At 48.3% G+C, this 20,780-nt stretch overlaps 5 protein-coding genes across 5 annotated transcripts; 4 read left to right on the forward strand and 1 right to left on the reverse strand.

The window, feature by feature from the left end:
• Positions 1 to 3,644: 3,644 nt before the first annotated feature.
• J7337_001536 (uncharacterized protein) lies at positions 3,645 to 4,127 on the forward strand (the record flags this gene model as incomplete). Its single annotated transcript, XM_044819276.1, has 2 exons — positions 3,645 to 4,085; positions 4,119 to 4,127. The coding sequence occupies 2 exons, from the start codon at positions 3,645 to 3,647 to the stop codon at positions 4,125 to 4,127; spliced, it is 450 nt and encodes a 149-aa protein (XP_044686978.1).
• Positions 4,128 to 6,615: 2,488 nt separating this feature from the next.
• On the forward strand, positions 6,616 to 8,581 carry J7337_001537 (uncharacterized protein; the record flags this gene model as incomplete). The annotated part of the gene is made up of 2 exons (XM_044819277.1): positions 6,616 to 6,909; positions 6,968 to 8,581. The coding sequence occupies 2 exons, from the start codon at positions 6,616 to 6,618 to the stop codon at positions 8,579 to 8,581; spliced, it is 1,908 nt and encodes a 635-aa protein (XP_044686979.1).
• A 667-nt stretch (positions 8,582 to 9,248) lies between these two features.
• On the forward strand, positions 9,249 to 11,274 carry J7337_001538 (uncharacterized protein; the record flags this gene model as incomplete). The annotated part of the gene is made up of 5 exons (XM_044819278.1): positions 9,249 to 9,319; positions 9,380 to 9,678; positions 9,735 to 10,948; positions 11,001 to 11,145; positions 11,216 to 11,274. The coding sequence occupies 5 exons, from the start codon at positions 9,249 to 9,251 to the stop codon at positions 11,272 to 11,274; spliced, it is 1,788 nt and encodes a 595-aa protein (XP_044686980.1).
• A 6,088-nt stretch (positions 11,275 to 17,362) lies between these two features.
• J7337_001539 (uncharacterized protein) lies at positions 17,363 to 18,730 on the forward strand (the record flags this gene model as incomplete). Its single annotated transcript, XM_044819279.1, has 1 exon — positions 17,363 to 18,730. One exon carries the CDS (start codon positions 17,363 to 17,365, stop codon positions 18,728 to 18,730), a length of 1,368 nt encoding a protein of 455 aa, XP_044686981.1.
• A 609-nt stretch (positions 18,731 to 19,339) lies between these two features.
• J7337_001540 (uncharacterized protein) lies at positions 19,340 to 19,898 on the reverse strand (the record flags this gene model as incomplete). Its single annotated transcript, XM_044819280.1, has 3 exons — positions 19,340 to 19,580; positions 19,635 to 19,728; positions 19,781 to 19,898. 3 exons carry the CDS (start codon positions 19,896 to 19,898, stop codon positions 19,340 to 19,342), a joined length of 453 nt encoding a protein of 150 aa, XP_044686982.1.
• Between the last annotated feature and the right edge of the window lie 882 nt (positions 19,899 to 20,780).

A 20,780-nucleotide genomic window follows, 5' to 3' on the forward strand; every position in this document is an offset into this window, starting at 1 on the left:
ACTTGTAACCGAAGCGCCTCGCGCCAGAAGTCTAGTCTGAGGCCTGACGCCGACCCGAACTCAGAGGCTGACTTCGGCATGCATCCTGAATTATCCTTTATTCAAGAGAGTGATGAACGGTCATTTCAAACGGACCTTTTTCTGCAAATTTCGATACCTTACAGGGAGGTACCTCCCAGGCGAAGAGTAGTCTGGATATGGACCTGTGTAAGTGAAAGAGGCGACCTTGGACTCTTATCTTTGTACTTACCCAGCTAATCCCTAACAACTTTTCAGTGCATATGTGGCCATGGCGGAATGAAGGCCAACTCCATGCCATGCTTTCGCTGCGGGATTGACAGGTGTCCAAATTGCGAGACTCGAAGCTACAACTGTCGCCCATACTGAAGTGTTCAGAATCGTCAAGCATTAGTTGTAGAGAGTTCGAGTGCGGCCAAACGTCGGGTCCCAGAAAATAAAGCTTCACTCCAGGAATAATCGTAGATTGGGTTATGCCGATGAGGCCTTTCTATGTGTAAACGCGAGCACATCGTCGTGTCAGATTCGGGTAGTGGGTGGGCTGTGTTGGAAATTGTTGGTTGAAATCAGGTACGCTGATATTGAGGGGGGTAAGAAAGCCGTCGGCGCTTCTCAGAAGATACTAATATATTTACATTCCCTTTATGGTACTTTCTGACTTGTCTTGAGAGCCGTATGGATATCTCAAGGACCATCTTTACATCCATCACGCGACTCACGTGGCTATCAATCTGATCACAAAACCCAGCTGGACTCGACGACAGACAGAAACGTAGACAACACTGACGATCTCAACTGTCGGTAAGGTGAAGCCCGTCTGGCATCGAATCGAGATTCCACTCAATGAAAAAGAAAATATTAATAGGTTATAGATTATTTACTTTGCGAAAGACTCATAGACTTAATTTCTTCCCCCCTTGCAAGCGGCAGTGTTGGACATATTGAGAGGTTTACCTAAGTGGGAATGCAAATTAACAAATCTTTCGATAGTTTTTTACCATGCGATCACGGTGACAGCATTCAAGTGGATTGCATCAAACTGAAGGATTTGGGAACCTGAAGTGTTAGTATCCAGAATCACTGTGTATTGGGCACCTCGATGCATGTCTATGGCAGTCGACTAACGAAGCAGCAGTGGAAATTCAAGCCCGGCTTATACAATCTGAATAGAGAATCTACCTTGTAGTCCTCGTTCTAATACAGAATCAAGCCCATGCGCCCTTTTTGGCAAGGCAACCTGGGAGGCACTCTGAGAGGCAGTATAGGCAGTGGCATTTGCAACCGAGGTGAGGGCTGAGTACCTAGATTGCTGACTTGACAATATCTGTGCCTGCCATATGAGATTTTCGGACTCTCCATTCTTGTTCATCGGCTGCTATGTTGCTTGTTGGCACCATCTCGGATACATGGTACCTATGACATATTCCTATAAAGTCATGTGTCCACGTAAGGGTAGAACTAGCTGCATGTACGTTAACTACTGGCATTGATCCGTGATGTGAGGTGGCAAAATTTATGAGAAGCCCATGCTCCAACACGAATGTGTGAACTTTGCATACAGCCCCAGAAAGGACATGGCGGTTTGCGACGGCAGAGTTACGAGCATGCGCAAATGTGAGCCTTCACGTCACCAAAACATCCATGTAAGACAACAGACTAAGTAACTAATTTGGACGGCTATCTCGAACCGATATGCACCCGCTTTCTACAGTTCAGTCCTAGGCACCCAACGGCCTTCGCAGCCACTTTTCCAGAAGCTCCAAGACAGATGCCATTACATCATCGTACATGACTCTTTCGAATAGGTGTGTTGGTATAACAATTGGTCAGGGGTCGCATACAAAGGCTAAATATAAGCTATTGCTCTATTTATCCTAATGGAACCTTCATATAAATTCCTCAGTTATTTATTATTCGAAGAAAAGCGCCGTTAATAATTGCTGGTACCGCCGCATGTGACGCTGCTTGTGAATTGATCCTTATGAGGCCGCAGCAATGACACAGACGCCGCCGAGCTGGGCATTCCACACTTGCGTGAATACAATTTGAGACAGGATAGGCTACAACACCGCTCAATGCCTCTGAGCACTCCGAGTTCGGCTTTCTTGGGGTCTTGTCTGGCCCGGTAGTTCGATGTCTTGTTGGGCGGATTGGCGTCACTAGGCTTTCCCTTAAATTCACGCTCTCCATCCCCGAGACATTCTCATGCATAGCAGGTTACCTCCAAAACATTGAGGCCATTGGTCCTCCCTTAAGCGAAGTAGAAGAGTATGAGACGGAAATCTGCACCGTGGGCACAGGTGAATGAGGGTTAAGACGGCAGAAGTAGCCTAAGCCTGTAAGACAGTCTACATTCTATTCTTCCCATCACCCGTCAGTTAGTGCCAACCGATAGTAGTGATTCCGCCATCGCTTAGTTTCCGTCTGGTCAGTCTTACGCCGCGGTAATCCCTGTGCCAGAGACATCACGAGGCAGCAGCGCATTGAGGTTCAACCGACCGTAGACCGGTGTAATAAGCGAATAGAGTAGTTTGGAGTGTAATCACCTTAGTTATGATAAAGAGGATCATCTTCATATAAATAGACTCAACTTAGCTTAAAATAAAGCTTTAAAAACCGCCGCCGCCCCCCGTTCTTCTGGTCTCGATCAAAAGTTATATAACAAGCCTTGGATGAGTTTTCTCAGTACTTGACTTTGACGCACTCATACACTTCCTGTCTATATATACACTCAACAATGTAAGTGATCAGAGCTTTGACCTGGGTTCGGCTTCTTGACGTATCACATTGAATCTGGTATTGACTTGGCTTATCATAGTCACTCTACAATCTTTTGCTGCAGTCACCCTGAGGATGATCAGAAATGGTCCCAACACCCGGCAATTGCCTTGTGCATGTCCTGGTTTGTTGGAATCGAGGCTCAAAAGCCATCGAGCACCTGTTGGTCAGCGCTCATTCTCCGCAACCCCCCTTATGCACAGGACTGACGAGTCATTCGTTCCAGCTGCCCTCCCACTGTTGTCTGCGCAACCCATTAACGAATTGCCGTCAAGAAAGAAGGTTGTATGGATCTGGACTTGTGTAAGTGCCCTGGTAATATCCCGTATCTTGCCTCCCAAACTGGTCTTCCCTTTTGACACACATGGCTAACAATCGCTGAGTGTCTTTGCGGTCATGGTGGAATGAAAGTTAGCGTTGATCCTTGTCCTTATTGTCGTATACCTCGCTGCCCAAACTGCAACACGCAGATGTTGAACTTCCGTAAATAGTGCAGTAAGCTGGTCTATGCGATAATGATAGTGAAAACCCTCCGGGAGGTGCGTTCATATTTGGATTGTATACAGATACTTCTTGTTATTTGCCGGGTACATATCCAAAATTCACAATTGAAATATTATATCCTATCACATCGAATTGTTTTTCAGGCTGTGTTGTGATTGCTGATGGTGGCTGCAGCTCAGATGGGGGGATATGTGGGTGGGATGAGGGAACAAGCAACCAGCACCTGGCATAAAAGAACATGCTCCCACCATCACTTAACAATCCTTACTTTCCGTTCAAATTTCCAGCAGAGTCCTATTAAGCCTACCTTCTCGTTGCCAAGAACAGCAGAGTTCAATCACGCCATGGAGGCAAGTATTGGCAACGTCCCAACAAATTCCTCCCCAAAGTTCAACTACAAGCCAAGTTTCTACAATCACCTTGACCAGATTAAAGGAAGTTCGGCAATTGACTTAGCCCAAACGACGGGGCTCAAGTTGAGAGACCGCTATCGCTCGGACGAGGAGACGGCAGCCTGCGGAGATGCGCCCCCCACAAAGCCTGACGACAGCTGTTCCCGATGGGATAGAATACTAGGCCAAGTCGATGGGTTCGTCGAGGGGGCAGACTTCATCCTTGATAACTTCGTTCCCGATGTCCCCGACGACCCTCGACTGAAGCATACCCAAGAACCAAGAGCATGGATATCCGAACCCCACTCAGCTTCCTATGATGATACACCATATCAGCCCCTCGACAGCCGAGGGATGAATAACAACGAGCTCTATGAAGCGCTCAAGAGTCATGTCAGTCCATCGTGTTAGACTCGTTTGACATAGCTGATTTAGGTAAAACGTCTAGCGTATGAAAGAAGAAGAAGAAGAAGAAGTGGACGGTCCTGCTCGGAAGATGTACGATACCCAGAGACTCGTCACGTTTATTGTTATACTGAGTCTTCTCAGATATATCAGCAATCCCAACGGTGCTAGTATTCTTGCACTGCTGAGATCAGCCTCACCATCACATGTTGATGACTTGCGTGGCCTTCTGGCAAATTACCTCGACATTAGTCCAACTCCAATACTATCTCATCAGTTCTCCGTATGTGACAATACATGCTTTGAAGGGTTTCTATCCACTGACACGGAAATCTTCCAGCAGACTACCAGGTTCTCCATTTGCTTTAATCTTCCATTTTTTGTTGTGACGACTCGCGAGTACGAAGACAGCCGCAATCTCACGGGCAACCACTAGCTCCGAGCGCGCTATGAGTTTTCTTTATTATTTCTGTCAAATCTCCAACCTCCGGCAATTCAAAAAGGGGGCCATTGGCCCGCAGTAGTGCTATTCTGCATCAAGCTGTATACTCTCTCCTAATCACCGGTCACAATAGCAACCATTGGGTTGCCGTCTGCCTAAACGAAGACTTCTCCGGCAAAGAACTGAGGCTTTCCCACGGGAGCAAGCGCGAAAACAATCATCTAAGTGAAGATCCCATCACATCAGAGCCATGTCTTGAAGCGACTCGATCTCCACAAGCGTATTCACTCACGGCTTTGGTAAGACGACTTCAGAGGATTGTTGAGTATCATGGTCAGATCTTGGAACGTCTCAGAACAAGCCTGGCAATCTATGTATGCTACCCCGTCCCATCATAGCATAAAGAAGCTTATCGAGACTCTGTGTACCTGTTATCTTTGATTAATCATTCATAGGCAGAGATGAGAAACGAGGTCTTTACTGAAGAAATTCCACATCAGCAAATGCGAGAGTGGCGGAAACGCTTCCCGAAAGTACTTCAAAAGGTTATCGAATTTAATTCAAGGCTGGTCGATAAGGTTGAAAGCTTTCTCAGGCCCCATTATTGACCCGGAGACAACTCTTTACGGGCGAATTGCAACAAGGCCTCCAGGGAGATATAGGTACTCTGAGGTCCCTTCGTGCGATAGAGGCCCTCTGCACCCAGATGAGGGACGTCAGTGTTCATCTGGAACAGCTCAGTGAGTCATACAATGAAACTAGGAGGGGAGTAAGTAGTCCTTTTCTTTGTTTTACCCTCATCATCGGAGTACGGAATAAGGACTACTTCACACAGAAGAGGTGTGCTGACAAGGGTAGAGTGACGACGATTCTGGAGACAATCCGCGTGATAATGACGCTGGTCAAGATGAGGGAACGAGTGGAAATAGTAAGATTCAACGAATCACCGCAGCATCATTTGTATACTCCCCCCATTTTACTTGGAAACACATAAACTGATAGATCTAGGCTTTGAGCATCCTGAATCTGGTTGCGCAGATCTATGCTGGTAAACCCGAGAAGGATGATGATTCTTCATCATCGGGATACATTACTCTGGTGGTCATCCTGAATGTCTTGTTCTTTCTGGGAATTATGTGGTCTCTAAGATCGTATGTGGCCAGGTACGTCCAATTGATGTGGCATTTTCTTTCGTTGATGAGACAACGTATTTGGCAATGGTTTGTGGTAATGGTTGGATTCATCAAGATGACCAGAAGAATGGCGTTTGGATTGGTTGGCGCTTCAGCTATTTAGCTAAGTACAATTTCGTCTATGAAACTCGCGATGTCAGTGTTCACAGAATGCTATCAAGGAAACAGTGAAGCACCCTGTGATATTTTCGATACGCATTTGGCAAGACATGAGGAGGAGCAGAGATACTGCGCCTGGTGCCTATGCTGCACTGTCTCATGGGGCACTGCATGAAATAAGGCGCCTGCAATTACGATTCTGCTAAAGTTCAATGACGCTCGCGAGGTTACATTCGGGCCTCAAAATTCTGCATTTTCAGCTTCGATTGTTGTTCTTTGTATGTCACATGGCCCGGATACCACTTTCACCAGTAACCTGGGCCTCGGGCAACAAGATCGCCATCTGTTGATATGTGACACGTCTCCTCCGGTCAACCAAAAGATGCCTTATCACAAGCATACAGATTTGATGCAGCACCTGATGATATCTGAGGACATGGTGCATCGATATCCTTTCAACCGGGAAGGTTGTTGGCCAATCCTATCTGACAGCCTTATTTGCGGCGAATGGCGAGAGTCATGTGTGGCTGCCAACGCATCACGCATCTTGGAGGTTGGGCAACACCAAAGCGGCGTGGGAGCATCCATAGCAAATCAAACCATCAGTTACAGAATGAGGCTCTGAGGATAGTGAGCTTCTTGGTACCCAACTACTCAATCTCGCAGTTCAAATGGCGTTGGGTGCGCTTGCTTTTCAACTCAAATGATTACTGGCATAAGGCAACCGAAGCTCTAACCTCTGATTCATCTCTTACGCTTCAACACCATCACCATCATCGTGGCTATGGCAGCGACAACTTGCTCACTTAGTGGCATCGAAAGTCTGCTCGGCAAGGCTGGACTGGACACACCAATTCCCGACTACCCCGGTGCAGATGTAGTGCACAACCCGCAGGACATCTTCCGAGTTTACCTCGCCGATATCATCCAGAAGCTTCTAGGATGCGATAAACAAATTGCCTATGATGCTATACAGACCTCTAACATTACGGGCATGGGCGATCTTATCGTTGTGGCCCCGAAGCTTAGACTGAGAGACACCAGGCCTGAAGATTTGGTGATAGATCTTGCTGGAAGAGTACGACCTTTGCATATCCATTCTCCAGATGGACTAGGACTAACATGGACTCATACAGCTCCCGGTATCGCCTCCCTTTGGGTGCCCTGTAAAAGATGGTATTCGTCTACAAATTTTCTCCTCTCCAAACACACTCTCCCGACTCTTGCTGCCTTATATCAACGACAGAGCTGCCTCATATGGCTACGATGCATCACTTGGACTCACTGACTCCGCAGTGCCGGATAGTCCCAAGAAGAAGCTTGTCTTGGAGTTCTCGTCTCCCAATATGGCGAGTGAGTTCCAGGTTTCTCACTTGCGCAGTACTTTAGTTGGCGCTTACATCGCGAATATCCACGCCAGTATGGGTTGGGATGTTGTCAAGATGAACTATCTGGGAGACTGGGGTAAGCAGATTGGACTCCTGGCTGCTGGTTGGCATAGGTTTGGCTCGGAAGAAGAGTTCGAGAAACAGCCGCTTCGTCACCTTCTCGAAGTCAACCACAAGATACAGGACTTATTCAAGCCAGAAGTGGAAGAGTGTAGAAACGCCAAGGCAAAGAATGAAGACGCCACAGAGATCGAATCTCGTGGCTTGTACGCCGAACGTGACGTATTCTTCAAGAAGATGGAGGACCGGGAGCCAGAAGCTATCGCTGTATGGCAACGTTTTCGAGATGCAACTGTGAAAGATTACACCGAATCATACGCACAACTCGGAGTGACGTTCGATGAATACTCTGGAGAGTCGCAGGCCACGGTAGAGTCAATCGCCGAAGTCGAACAAGCCCTGAAAGAGAAGGGGATTTACGAGGAACATGACGGATCTTGGAAGATCGACTTTTCCAAACACGATGCAAAAGGGCTCTCTGTTGCGGTGGTACGCTACCGAAATGGAACGACCTCTTATCTGTTACGCGATCTTGCAGCAGTTTTTGATCGATACAAGAAACACCAGTTTGACAAGATGATCTATGTTGTTGCGATGGAGCAAGAAATGCACTTCCATCGAGTTACCAAGACTCTTGAGCTCATGGGAAGACAAGATCTTGCTGAGCGCATTCAACATGTTTCTTTTGCCAAGATCAATAGGCTTCCGGAGAGACTCGAGGACTCAAAACTTTTGAGCGACTACCTTGAGGGATGCCGCTCGATGGCACAAGCTGCTCTCGACGAAGAGGAGGAGGAATCGTATTATGTGGACAAGTCCGAGAAGTCGCTGGAGCAACTTGGTCTTTCAGGTCTATTCCTACAAGACCACTACCACAAGCGAAACACGTCTTATATGAGTGATCCCAAGAAAATGGTACAGCTCCACGGGGACACGGGCGCCGCTATCCAAGACTGCTATGCCAGATTATCCAAGAAACTGGAGTCGGGTCCAGCGACCTTTGATTATACGAAGCTAGATTACGCTTCGTTAGAAGAGGAGGACTATGCTGAACTTCTGCGCATCTTGCTCCAGTATCCAGATGCAGCACATGGCTCCTTCAGGACCCTTGAGCCCTCGTTTATCGTAGTGTACTTGTCACGACTTATTGATCAACTCACATGCACGCTGGACGACGATGATGAGAAAGATTGGACCGATCGGGATACAGCTAGTGAGGCGCGATATGCTCTCTATGAGAATGCAAGACAGGTGTTTGAGAATGCGCTGAGGCTTCTTGGTGTGTCGCCATGGAGTGCGTAGGGGCTCCAAGGAAGGCACTCGAGGATGTTGTTACCAGTCTGCATGTTTTTTATCTTTTGCCTATCATTTTGTATTAGGTCTTGCAAGTTTGGCGTTTACTTTGGGGTTTCCCTCCAGATTGGATCTGCCTGGTGTAGATATTGCTCTTCAGTTCGATGAAATCTATGATGAACAAGAAAGGCCTTGTGAGTTAACATACACACGAGATGATTCAAGTAAAGATATGAGTACTCGAACAAAGAAGAGTATGTAGCAAACCTGGTTTATTATTTAGAGACAGTGCCATGTACTTGGTAGCTTTCTCAGGTCTATCTTTCGCGTCGAACCAAAGATCTCATGATGAGGAGAATCTTCTAGATATCATGTTCCTTGTTTGGTTTAATTGAAATGCCTACCCTGGAACTTGGAGGTCATCATAGGGGTCCTCACAGGCGCGCGGTGGGGCAGTTGGAGCTCCACCCAATGGGAAGCTCGCTGCATAGACTTGCATCGAATGAGCTAGAAGGCATCCATGGCCCTCTTCTTCCCCACCAAAGATCGTCTGGGGCCACTCTCTCATATTTCATCGTCTAGTAACTTTGACTCTTTGATACCACAGACTCGACATTCAGATCAGAACTGTTGTTTAATAGTTATAACACTCAGATTCTGCTAATTCACACACGAAATGGCTTCCGCGGACGAGCTCAAGGCTCTAGGTAACAAGGCCATCGCCGAGAAGAACTTCGATGAGGCTGTGTAGGTTACCTCCAGTAACAATAGCACAACGGAACATCGGGGTTGCTAACTACGACACAGCGCAAAGTTCACCGAGGCTATTGCCATTCAGCCCGATAACCACATTCTCTACAGCAACCGATCTGCTGCCTATGCTTCAAAGAAAGATTGGGAAAATGCTCTGAAGGATGCTGAGAAGACCACCGAGATCAAGCCTGACTGGGCCAAGGGCTGGGGACGTAAGGGTGCTGCTTTGCACGGACAGGGCGACCTCCTAGGTGCCAATGATGCGTATGAGGAGGGATTGAAGCTCGATGCCAACAACGCCCAGCTCAAGAGTGGTCTGGCTTCAGTCAAGAAGGCCATGGAGGCCGAAGTTGGTAAGCAATACATCTCCAAGAAGCCACACAAATTATGACAACTGACACTTCTACAGGAGGACCTCAAGATCCTAGCGGTGGCCTTGGCCAAATGTTCAACGACCCTCAGTTGATCCAGAAGCTCGCCTCAAACCCCAAGACCAGCGGTTACCTCGCCGACCCCTCATTCATGGCCAAGCTCCAATCGATCAAGAGCAACCCTGCAAATGCGACCGAGATGTTCAGCGACCCCCGCCTGTTGACAGTCATGGGTGTGTTGATGGGTGTTGATTTGGAGATGCGCGAGCGCGAAGTCGACCCCAATGCTGAATCTCGGGACTCTCCCATGCCTGATGCCCCACCAGCCCCCAAGCAGCCCGAGCCCAAGAAGGCCCCTGAGCCTGAACCCGAACCCGAGCTGGACGAGGAGGCTCTCGAGAAGAAGAAAAAGAAGGAAGAGGCCGACAAGGAAAAGGCTCTGGGTACCGAGAACTACAAGAAGCGCAACTTTGACGAGGCTATTGCACACTACACTAAGGCCTGGGAGACCTTCAAGGATATCACTTACCTAAACAACTTGGGAGCTGCGTATTTCGAGAAGGGTGACTACGACAAGGCCATTGAGGCCTGCACCAAGGCTGTTGAGGAGGGACGTGAGATCTACGCTGACTTCAAGCTCATTGCCAAGAGTTATGCCCGTATCGGTACATCTTATGAGCGCAAGGGAGACTTGGAGAAAGCTATTGAGAACTACAATAGATCTCTTACCGAGCACCGAACTCCCGATGTCCTCAACAAGCTCCGCTCTGCTGAGCGTGCCAAGACTGAGGCTGGTAAGAAGGCCTACATTGACCCTGCCAAGGCTGAGGAGGCCCGTGAGGAGGGTAACAAGAAGTTCAAGGAAATGGACTTCCCTGGTGCCGTTGCCGCCTACACAGAGATGACCAAGCGAGCTCCTGATGACCCCCGTGGTTACAGCAACCGAGCTGCTGCCTTTGTCAAGCTCTTCGAGTTCCCCAGTGCTCTCGAGGACTGTGACACAGCTATTAAGAAGGACCCTACCTTTATCCGAGCCTACATCCGCAAGGCTCAGGCCTACTTCGGTATGCGCAAGTACTCAGAATGTGTGGACGCCTGCACTGAGGCCCAGCGCGTTGACCAGGAGCACCACAACGGTGCCAACGCTCGCGAGATCGAGCAACAGCAGCAGAAGGCTCTCTCGGCCATGTACTCTGCCCGTGATAACGAGACGGAAGAGCAGACCCGAGAGCGTTTGATGAAGGATCCCGAGGTAAGATTACCCACCGTTACTCAGTGGCTGAAACATTTACTGACATGTTTAGATCATGGGACTCATGCAAGACCCCGTGATGCAATCGATCCTCCAGCAGGCCCAGTCGGATCCCGCTGCTCTCCAGGAGCATATGAGAAACCCTGGTGTACGGTCCAAGATCCAGAAGCTGATCGCTGCTGGCGTTATCCGGGTGGGTAGGTAAGCGAAGCGAACCAGATGATGGCGACGGTGATGGGTTACAATAGGGAAAATTTGCTTTTTCAGACATGGAATCCCCTATCCAGAATCTCATGGGACGGGGAAGGGATCTGGAGCGTGCGTGATTTTGAGTTGGCAGATTACTGACGTGTACGAATTAATACGGAGTACCAGGATCATTTGCTGGTTGCTAATGAGAAATGAAACTTTTGAAGCAAACTGATGCATCTTTTTTGGGATATCATATGTGATGTGAGATAGGGTATCGCATTGCCTCGCTGTTTCAACTAACGACACATGGCTGGGAGTTGATGCCATTATTGGATGACTGAAAGGAACTTGGTGTAGTATTGCATGCGTATACTGCAATTATCCGTGTTCAACTCCCGATTTCTTGTTATCTCATAACAGTGAGGACAATGCGAAGTCACTCCGGCGTCCGACGCCAGCGCCACACCGGTTCGAATAGAGTAACGAATCCCACCAACAACTTCTTCCCAAGAGGACCGAGCAAAGCTGAAGAGAAGAGGGTGTACAGCAACTGAACAAACAGCTGAGGAGCGTGGAGACACTACACGTGGAGGGCACGAGGTAATGCAGGAACACGGCGAGAAGTGAACGGAACGGGAAGAGAAAGAAACGTGTCTACCACGTTTGACGGTTACAAAGAAAGGAGGTTGACTTTTTTCACAATAAGCAAAGTGAGAGCTAAATTTGGCGGAGAAAAAGGTCAGAACGGGAAGAGTTGGACCCGAGTGTGGAAAAAGCAAAGTTGACTCTGAAGCTAACGAATGTCAAGGAGAGAGGAGGGTGTGTGAGACATGGTGAAGAAAACTAACGGCTCAGCCTGAGGACAAAGGAAACGGGTCGGGTCCGAGAAAAAGAAACAAATATTCATGTCTACGGACCGGGATATGAAGAGGCAGAGAGAAACAAGGTGAACCTGGGATGGAATCAGTTTTGAGTTTCTATGATCTGCAGTACTGAGACATTCTGCGGAGGTTTTCGGTTTCACAAGAATGGTCAAGACACACGTTGAACTTTGACATATTGAAACAATAAGACAATTTATTGAGCTGTCGACTTATGCTACTAGAAGTACATGAAGCTCGTGAGAACAGTGAGGATGCACTAGTGGGCGGTTCAAGCTAGAGTCATTACAAAGCTCGCAACGCCAAGAGCTTATTTCTACTCCGTACTACCAATTACTTTACGAGTATTGACGAAAATATTTTATCTCATGCGTGGCGCCTGTATAATGACGATATTTCCTTTTCCCAGCCGTTTCCGTTATCGTACATCAAATGGCTTTTTAATAGTGGGATGCTCATCTTGTTTGTGTGCGACACTAATGACTCGATTACAAACGGATTATGATAACTGACGAACCGAACACGGCGGCCCGTGATTAGCTTTGGTGTCTCTGCTGTTGTCTCGTTGTGTTGGTGTTCTTCCTTTGGTGCGGCTATGAACTGATGTGGCTGCATAGTTCGCTTGGATATAGCAAATATGAAAAGAAAGAGGCTGACGGGATATGATATTGGTAGCCTTCTATTTGATAATGGAGACGCTGCAGCATATGGGAACAAATGAGGCTTGTGGGGAAGAGTCTCTTTCGTGCATTTATATTCGGCCGACGGCGAGATCCATATCTGTATGATGCATGTCTGGGCCTATGTGTTCACAGGTATGCGAGTATCTCAGAGGGGTTATGACGAGAGTCGTCCCTCTCCAGTTTTTGCAGGATCGTCGACTCACAGATGCCCTGTTCATCTGTTGGATCTAAGGTTGGAAGATGCCAGAGGCCCGAGAGCAGAGACCAGGGCCATCTCGGAGGAATTTGTGAGTGTGAGATGCTGAATCACTAGGATGTTTGGGAGAGAATACGCGAGTGCAACTGTGCAAACGTGCGAGCAACGATCATCTTTGGAGAAGCGAGAGAGAGAGTTTTCTTAGTCTTTGTGATATATCGTAAAAAAAATATGTCGAGATGGCTGGTCTCAAACTGTCTGGGCAGTGGGTGCTACGGTAAGAAAAAGAAAGAAAAAAGGTGCTGCCACTAGAAATGACGAAATTGCCATGATATGATATGATCAGAAGGACTCAATTCAACGTTGAGATTCTCTATTCTATTCCGGTTTGAGCACTCTCTAGCTGAAGGACTGACGTTCGTCTTTCACACGACGAGGCTCTCATGCCTGTTGGAAAAAGTTTGTGGCAGCAGGGGTCTGTCACTTACAAGGGTGTGATAGCCTCCCAGCTAAACCCCGGGCGGTGCCGTCGTACGGTATATACCCCATACCTGGACAATAACTGAGCTAGAGCCTAGAGCGCCAAGTAGAGACACAGACGCTGGTGTTGATCTATCCAAGGCTGAGAGAGAGAATCCGCCGTGTGCCGAGCGAGTTTCAGTGGGTGCCCTTGAACATTGGGGATCGTTTCTCATCTTTTCCACATTCATTGATGCCAACATGAACATGGACACGGGGTAGGTTACATGGTAGATCTACTGTCTCTAACATATTTATAATGCATGAGTCTTAGTGGATGAGAAGCCACCGCGTACAAGTATGAACTGGACCAAGCGCACCGCTCGCCAAGCAAGACTCCAAGAGATTCGACCGTTGAAAGATTTTTCATCTCTGTTTTTTCTATTAAGCAGGTCTGGCCGGTGTTGCCGAATTTTCAAGAATACGATAGTGTCTATTGGCTGGGAACTGGAGATTCTGAGTGAGTCCTCATGAATCTTTGTGGTGTTCCGTTAAAGCGGAAGAGTGTCCGTCATTTTGTTCTCATCTCGTTAGCTAATATTAGCGAGCTCGAGATGCAATGGATGGATGGTTCGTCCTTTATCCAGTTGGACCTAATACTAATCTAGATCATCGAGGAACGGTTCTTGGCTATGGATATCGGGAATCTTGGGTGCTCTCGTGATGCAGGTACACGTAGCATATCAGATTTGTGGTGTGCAGTTGGTTATGGATAGGGATATGCAGATGCCATGTGTGACTGTAATGGATGGTAAGAAATTGGGAGACATGTATTCTATACTTTGTGATATATCATTGTGATTCCTATCCTTTTAATAAAATAAACTGAATTGCTTCTTTCATTATTGTTCTGTTCGAGCGACCGTACGGAGTAAATGCATTGCATGCGTCACTGTAATTCAGTCCAGCCAGGGCAGGGCTGTCGCTGTAAAAAGGTCCAATTATATCGTTGACTTTGACTGGGGGCCGCTAGTTTAGACTTTCTCGAAATCACCTTTTTTCTCTGGACCCTGAGCCGACTAAAAAGCAAAAGCAACCGGAGAAAGGGCAAGCTTACCCTCAGAAAGAACGAGAATAAGGGAAATAACGGCCGTTGAGAAAAGAAGAGACCAAAGAATGCGGGTGGAAGACAGCCTGACGTCCCCTCCGTCTCCGGCTTTGGCCGACAATCTACAGAGGAGCTGTCAAACAGATGAGACTCAGGACGGACTATTCTATGGGGGTTCAGAAAAGCACAGAGCAGCTAATTTGAGCCCGGACGTAAGAATAATAAGTCACGGAGAGATTCGACAACGTTTGAAGGGCGGCGGGAGCTAGGAGTGGTCGGTGCGGATCTTTATGAGGAGCCAAAGCTTACGGTACTGTACGGGCTGAAGGTGTTTTATGTTACTTACGAAGCTCTGACTGACTTGGTACGTAAATGCATCCTGCATTGATGAGATCGGAATCACAGACCATTCGGAATACTCGGGGCCTCCTTCATTCTGTCTCCCTCTGACGTCTCCGGAAACGAATATGGAGAAGCAGACGGACGGCATTGACCGGACTGTTTATTAAGTTGGGCTGTTGTGTTGTTGTACTTACAGGCTACAGCTACGTATGCCTACATAATAGCTATGCCCTTATTCGCATGGTTCCGGGTTCTTCTAATGTCAGGCACAGGCACAGCACACGAGATTAGTCCCGTAATCGAGCAATTCCGAATGTCTTCTGGAAGCATTCACTGATCATGTTCTAGTCCTGTACGGAGTACCTCGGTCGAACCAACACACAATCCCAACTCCGAATTCCATTGCCTATCATTGTGGCACAATTGACACGCCGCTTCTGGTCAAAACGCTGACGATCCCTCTGCTCACAAGCTTTACTACGTACACTCGGTCTTCAGCTGCAATACAACCTCGGTCTGCAGTCACAGTAATATGGCAATCTGAAGGTCTGGAAAGGATTCCCATGACGCAGACCTTAACGGTCGCGTGAGAAGTGGACTCTTGTCAATGGTAGGTATCTGACCTAGACCTAGCATTTTCGCGTGGGGAAGAATTGAGATTACACAACCTGTGAACGTGATACCCTTGATTCGTTAACTGAAGCTGTCTTAATCAGCCAACTGTCAGCTTTCTTTAGTGTCGTCGTTGGGCTTCAGCTCAATCCTCTGCCGGCCGGTGATGATACAAAATCAACCCACCTGCCACACACAATAGCTCTCTATTGTCGCGCCACGGCCAGACACAGATTTTACAGTGGCTGTCAAGACCCGAGCCCAGGTACCGAACCCGAACCTTGGGGTGAAGTAACCTCGAAACTAGTGCCGACAGGACGCTACGGGGGAATGTGGTAGACAGAGAGTTTGAGGGTGCAAGGGTCCTTTTGATGTTGAGGTGAGGCCATGCTATTCCCGAGAGCTACAGCTTGGGTGAAGTTTATTGCTCTGAGACCGGCTATTTATTAATATGCAGAGCGTTTAGACGTTCGTTCTATCTCGGAACTTCTCGTCCTTGGAGTCCAATATGTACTTGCTGTATATTTCGCCTTTCGTACATGACATGTCGTATTTGAGTGTCACTGATAAGCCTGCAACGTCTTGAGAGTCTACTGAAGACAGGCTGTGAAAGCCAATAAGTTACATGTCGTTTGTTTGCCTGAACAATGTTTGCTTCTCGTCTGTTGTGATTTGCCGTGTTGCAAAGCAGTTGTCTAGAATAGCGCCTCCAAGTTCTGGGCCCTCGCTTCCGGTTGGTCACATCTGACGTTCCATTCCTCAAACATGTGGTTGCCATGCGTTGAGTTGCATTCGTGTTGTTGTCTCGCGTGGCTACCGCATGGCTTGAGACTCCTAGGGATTAGGGATTGTATGGACGGCAGATATCCCCGTCGATGATATACTTGCCTAGCTGGCTACTGTAACTCAGCTGTAGATCCCCACAGAGTTTTGGGATCAAGAGCTACTGGAAGGGAACTAAGTTAGTTAGTGATGGGCATTCTTTATGTCGTTTTAGAGGTGAAACTTGAGTCAAGCTGGCCTTGTATGGCTTGTGCTCTGACTTGAGTATCATGGAAATAACTGCCTTTGCCACACGCCATATCCGTCAAGCCTTTAACTCGAGCTGTCAAGTCGAGTCAAAGTTGACTAAAAAGAGAGTTTTCTTGTGATTTGGTTACCGAATCTAGAATCTGGATCAGCCTCGTTTCTCACCTGTTTCTGTCCTCGGACCATATTCGTAGCCAAGACTTCCCTAAAAGATTCATCCTCACTGTGGCCTTCAGTGGAAGCCGGCGGGCCACTCCCAAAAGCAAGGAGAGGCCTGGAGCTTACAGGGCCTGACCCCACTAACAGAAAAACCTCCACCCACCCAAAGGGAACTAACAACGGATCCCAGCTGTTCTATCGTACGACTTCCTGAGCTTGGATTTCCCAACATCCATCCACTTCGCTTTTTTTACTTTTCGCCCTCACTTAGATACACCCTCTATCGCCTGGGGGTACTGCTAGGTCTACCACGAGGAATAGACGGCTTGTGGAGAAGCTCGAATTTTCTTTCTTTTCTTTTTCTCTATGGCTATAATTTCTGTTTGTGGGTGTATCACCCCGTCCGTCCACTCTAATTCAACTGGGGGCGTGTGATATCTCAATATCCATGCCATACGATACCATGCCCTTGCTGTGTCATGGCCATGAGCCATGAGGAGGAGGAGACGGAGGAGGAGGATATAATATCTGGGGACGACTCCCCTCCCAGATTCATGTCTCGACTGACGAACTCTGCTTCATTACAACATCTCATTCCTTTACTCATCTGCTACTCTACCAACCTCGACAGCTACAACAGTTGCACGAAGCATTGTCGACGTTTCTCAAGACTCTGTCTATTACATACTCAACCTCTACCTCTTAGAGGTCTCTTTACTACTACTCCAACTGTAGTACCTCATACTCTTCACAATGGCTCTGTCATATCAACAAACCAGGCTCATCCGGGGCACCATCCCCGCCCTTACCGACCACGGAGAGCGCATCACCACCATCTTCTACCGCAACATGCTCCGTGATCACCCCGAGCTCAACGACTACTTCAACACCGTCAACCAGGCCAACGGTCGCCAGCCTCGTGCCCTCACTGCCGTCATCCTCAGCTACGCCAACAACATCAACCACATCACAGAGCTCATCCCCAAGATGGAACGCATGTGCCACAAGCACTGCTCCCTGGGCATCAAGCCAGAGCATTATGGCATCGTCGAGAAGTATCTCATCGCCGCCTTCGCTGAAGTCCTCGGTCCTGCCATGACACCGCAGGTCAGAGAGGCTTGGCAGAAGGCCTACTGGATGCTTGCCAAGATGCTCATCGGCCGTGAGGCTCAGCTCTATCGTGACTTTGGCAAGTGGCAGGGCTACCGCAAGTTCCGCATCGAGAAGAAGGTTGAGGAGTCTGATGATATCTACTCCTTCTACCTCGTTCCTGTCGACGGCAAGCGTCTTCCTCCCTTCCAGCCTGGACAGTATGTCTCTGTTCAGGTGCCCATTGCCGACAAGGGCTACGTTCAGTCTCGCCAGTACTCCCTGAGCGAGGCTCCTCGACCTGACTACTACCGTGTCACCGTCAAGCGAGACGAAGGACTTCACATGACCCGCAACGGTCGATATCTCGGAGGCGATGCCCTCAACCCTGGTGTTGTCTCCAACCTCCTTATCGACATGAAGGACGAGGGCGATATCGTTGAGTTGACTCACCCCGCTGGCGAGTTCTACCTCGACATGTCCAACACTTCCAACGTTCCTATCGTTCTCATCTCCGCCGGTGTTGGTGTCACTCCCATGATGTCCATCCTGAACACTGTCTCCGAGCGCCAGCCTCACCGTCCTGTCTCCTGGATCCATGGCTCTCGCCGCTCCGTCCCCTTTTACGACCAAGTCCGACGCATCGCCCGCAACCGCCCCAGTTTCCGCACCAACATCTTCAAGACCCATCTCGCCGAGTCCGACGTCTACGGTATCACCTATGACCACGACTTCCGCATGGATCTTGCCAAGGTCGACAAGGAAGATCTCTACCTCTGCAACAGCTCTACCGAGTACTACATCTGCGGTCCTGAGCAGTTCATGCTTGAGATGGCCGAGTACCTCAAGGCTCAAAAGGTCGATGCCCCTCGCATGCATTTTGAGCTCTTCAGTACTGGTGACATGGAGTTCAAGGTCGACAACCTGAGCATCGGCTCTTCGTCAAAGGCAAATTCCATCAACGGCAGTGAGGCCCGATGCCCTAGTTCCGGAGCTATCTCTACGAATGGTGCTACTTGCCCCTTCTCATGAGTTTGGACCTTATCTGAGCTGAACGAACAAAAACATGAAACTACTTACGGGGCATCTCTCGGTCATGGGTTAGATTACGGGAAGTGATGAGGCGTTACGGGTTCGGCGCATATCTTGTTCTTTATTGTTGTATCTCTCACAAGATTCCCTTTGATGTCAAATATTCTCTCTGTCAAATCATAATACATGTTCTACTTCTACACTACAAGATTAAGGGGTTTCGAGGACGCATTGGGTTTACCTGAACGAAACGGCGGGAAGGAAAAGTACGAGATTTGGGATGGGATTGGGATGGAGGTGTCTAGAAAGCGAATAGAGAAATCAACAGAATTCCATTGTTCTACCTGAATAAGCAAACATGCTGAAACATGATACTCTATCTATATCACTACAACTATACCAAATAATGAGTGAATAACTTGGCGTGTACGTGGTCCCGTACTCACTTCTCAAGCGATCCCCCGTGTTTGCCCGCTCCGGTAGCACGGCAGGGTACGGAGTAGGCTGGCCAAAAACATCTGAAATCAGGAGATAGATGACGAACAAAGGAAAAAGCCGCATATGCTAGTAAAAGATAGGAGAAACGAAAGAACAAGACCGGCTGTTCCGTTACTGCTCGTAGTTGTGAAACTTCTTCCAATGCTTGAGCAGATTGTCCTGCCTCGTAAACTTTGATCTACACCCCTCAAATCCACAGATCCTTTCCTCGGTGAGAATACCCTTGCTTGCCGCGTAGGTTCTGTGAGAGGTCTGGTAGTGGCGATCCATGTCCCGTTGCTCTGCCTTGGTGACGTTGCAGTTGGGATCGGCTTTGCATTTGACAGGCTTGTTGTGGGTTTTCATGTGCTTGCTACGTCGTATTAGTTAAAACATCCTTTGTTTCATGTTTTCAAACTTAACTTACTTCAAGTCTCTGTTGCCGCCGAAGGAGCGGTCACATTCTGAACAGTAGTGCGGAGTGGTGCCCTGGGCCGTAGACGATGAAGCCTCTGGTAGAGCTGAGATGTCGTCAGCTTGTTTCTGTTTCAACTAGAGATGGATGTAACATACTAGGATCGGCAGTTGGGTAAGAGCTGGGGTAATTCTGGGTTGCATAACCAGACCCTGAACTTAGAAGAACCTCGTTGGGGTTGACAGTTGCAGGTTGCTGTGTCATGTAATACAACATGCTTGGGTCCTGAGTCTCTGGGGCACTCGAGGCTGTTGCGTATACACCTGAGTTGAAGTCAGAGACTTGTGAGTCAGCGCTCTACTGGCTTTGACTTGGACCAGCCTGGCTGTACGAGTTAAAGCCCTGGGTATCAGTGTATCCAGGGTATGAGGTTTCGGGAACCAGATTGGGGTCAATGGGAATGTCGTCCTGTTGAGATTGTTGAGATCTGCTGGAACGACTATGTCTGTGAGAACGGTCGCTTCGTCGTGACATGTCCAGGATGTTGTAACTCTGAGAGTATGACTTGTAGAAAAGCTGAAAGGATGAAGAGTATCACTGAATGGATCTGAAGGCCTTGGTACTAGCTCTTGTGAGAATATTCGAGGTAGATTTATACTCATTAAAAGAGACTCTTTGGAGGCCGGCCGGGGGCCGACAGCACATTCTCATCTCTGCGATGTTTGACAGAGATGACTCGATTCATACATGAACAAGAGGGGAGCTGAGAACAAGATAGAAGGCACCCGATACCGAAAGGCGGAATACTCAATGGCGAAGCGAGGATATGAGACAAGTCGCGATATCACGACTCTGCCTCGTCCGACATTTGCGACCCAAATACAGGCCAAATGCGGTGAGATCCATCATTTTGGTTGGAGGATTGAATCAAGATAAATGTTAGATAAGGCGATCAAGAACATTGGAGGCCGGCTAAGGGGAAATGCAGTTTGTTAGTCACCCCGCATGATGCGATGTGATTGACTGATGGGCCTCCCAAACTGGCCGGCCTCCGACATGAGGCTTGGACAAGGCAGATCTTGTGGTCTGAAAGAGTGTAAAAAATCAGGGGAGCTGAAAGCCTGGATGTCTTGGATGATTAGAAGCTATATAAGAGCA

The sequence above is a fragment of the Fusarium musae genome, chromosome 1, assembly GCF_019915245.1.
Source record: "Fusarium musae strain F31 chromosome 1, whole genome shotgun sequence".
Lineage (NCBI taxonomy): Eukaryota > Fungi > Ascomycota > Sordariomycetes > Hypocreales > Nectriaceae > Fusarium > Fusarium musae.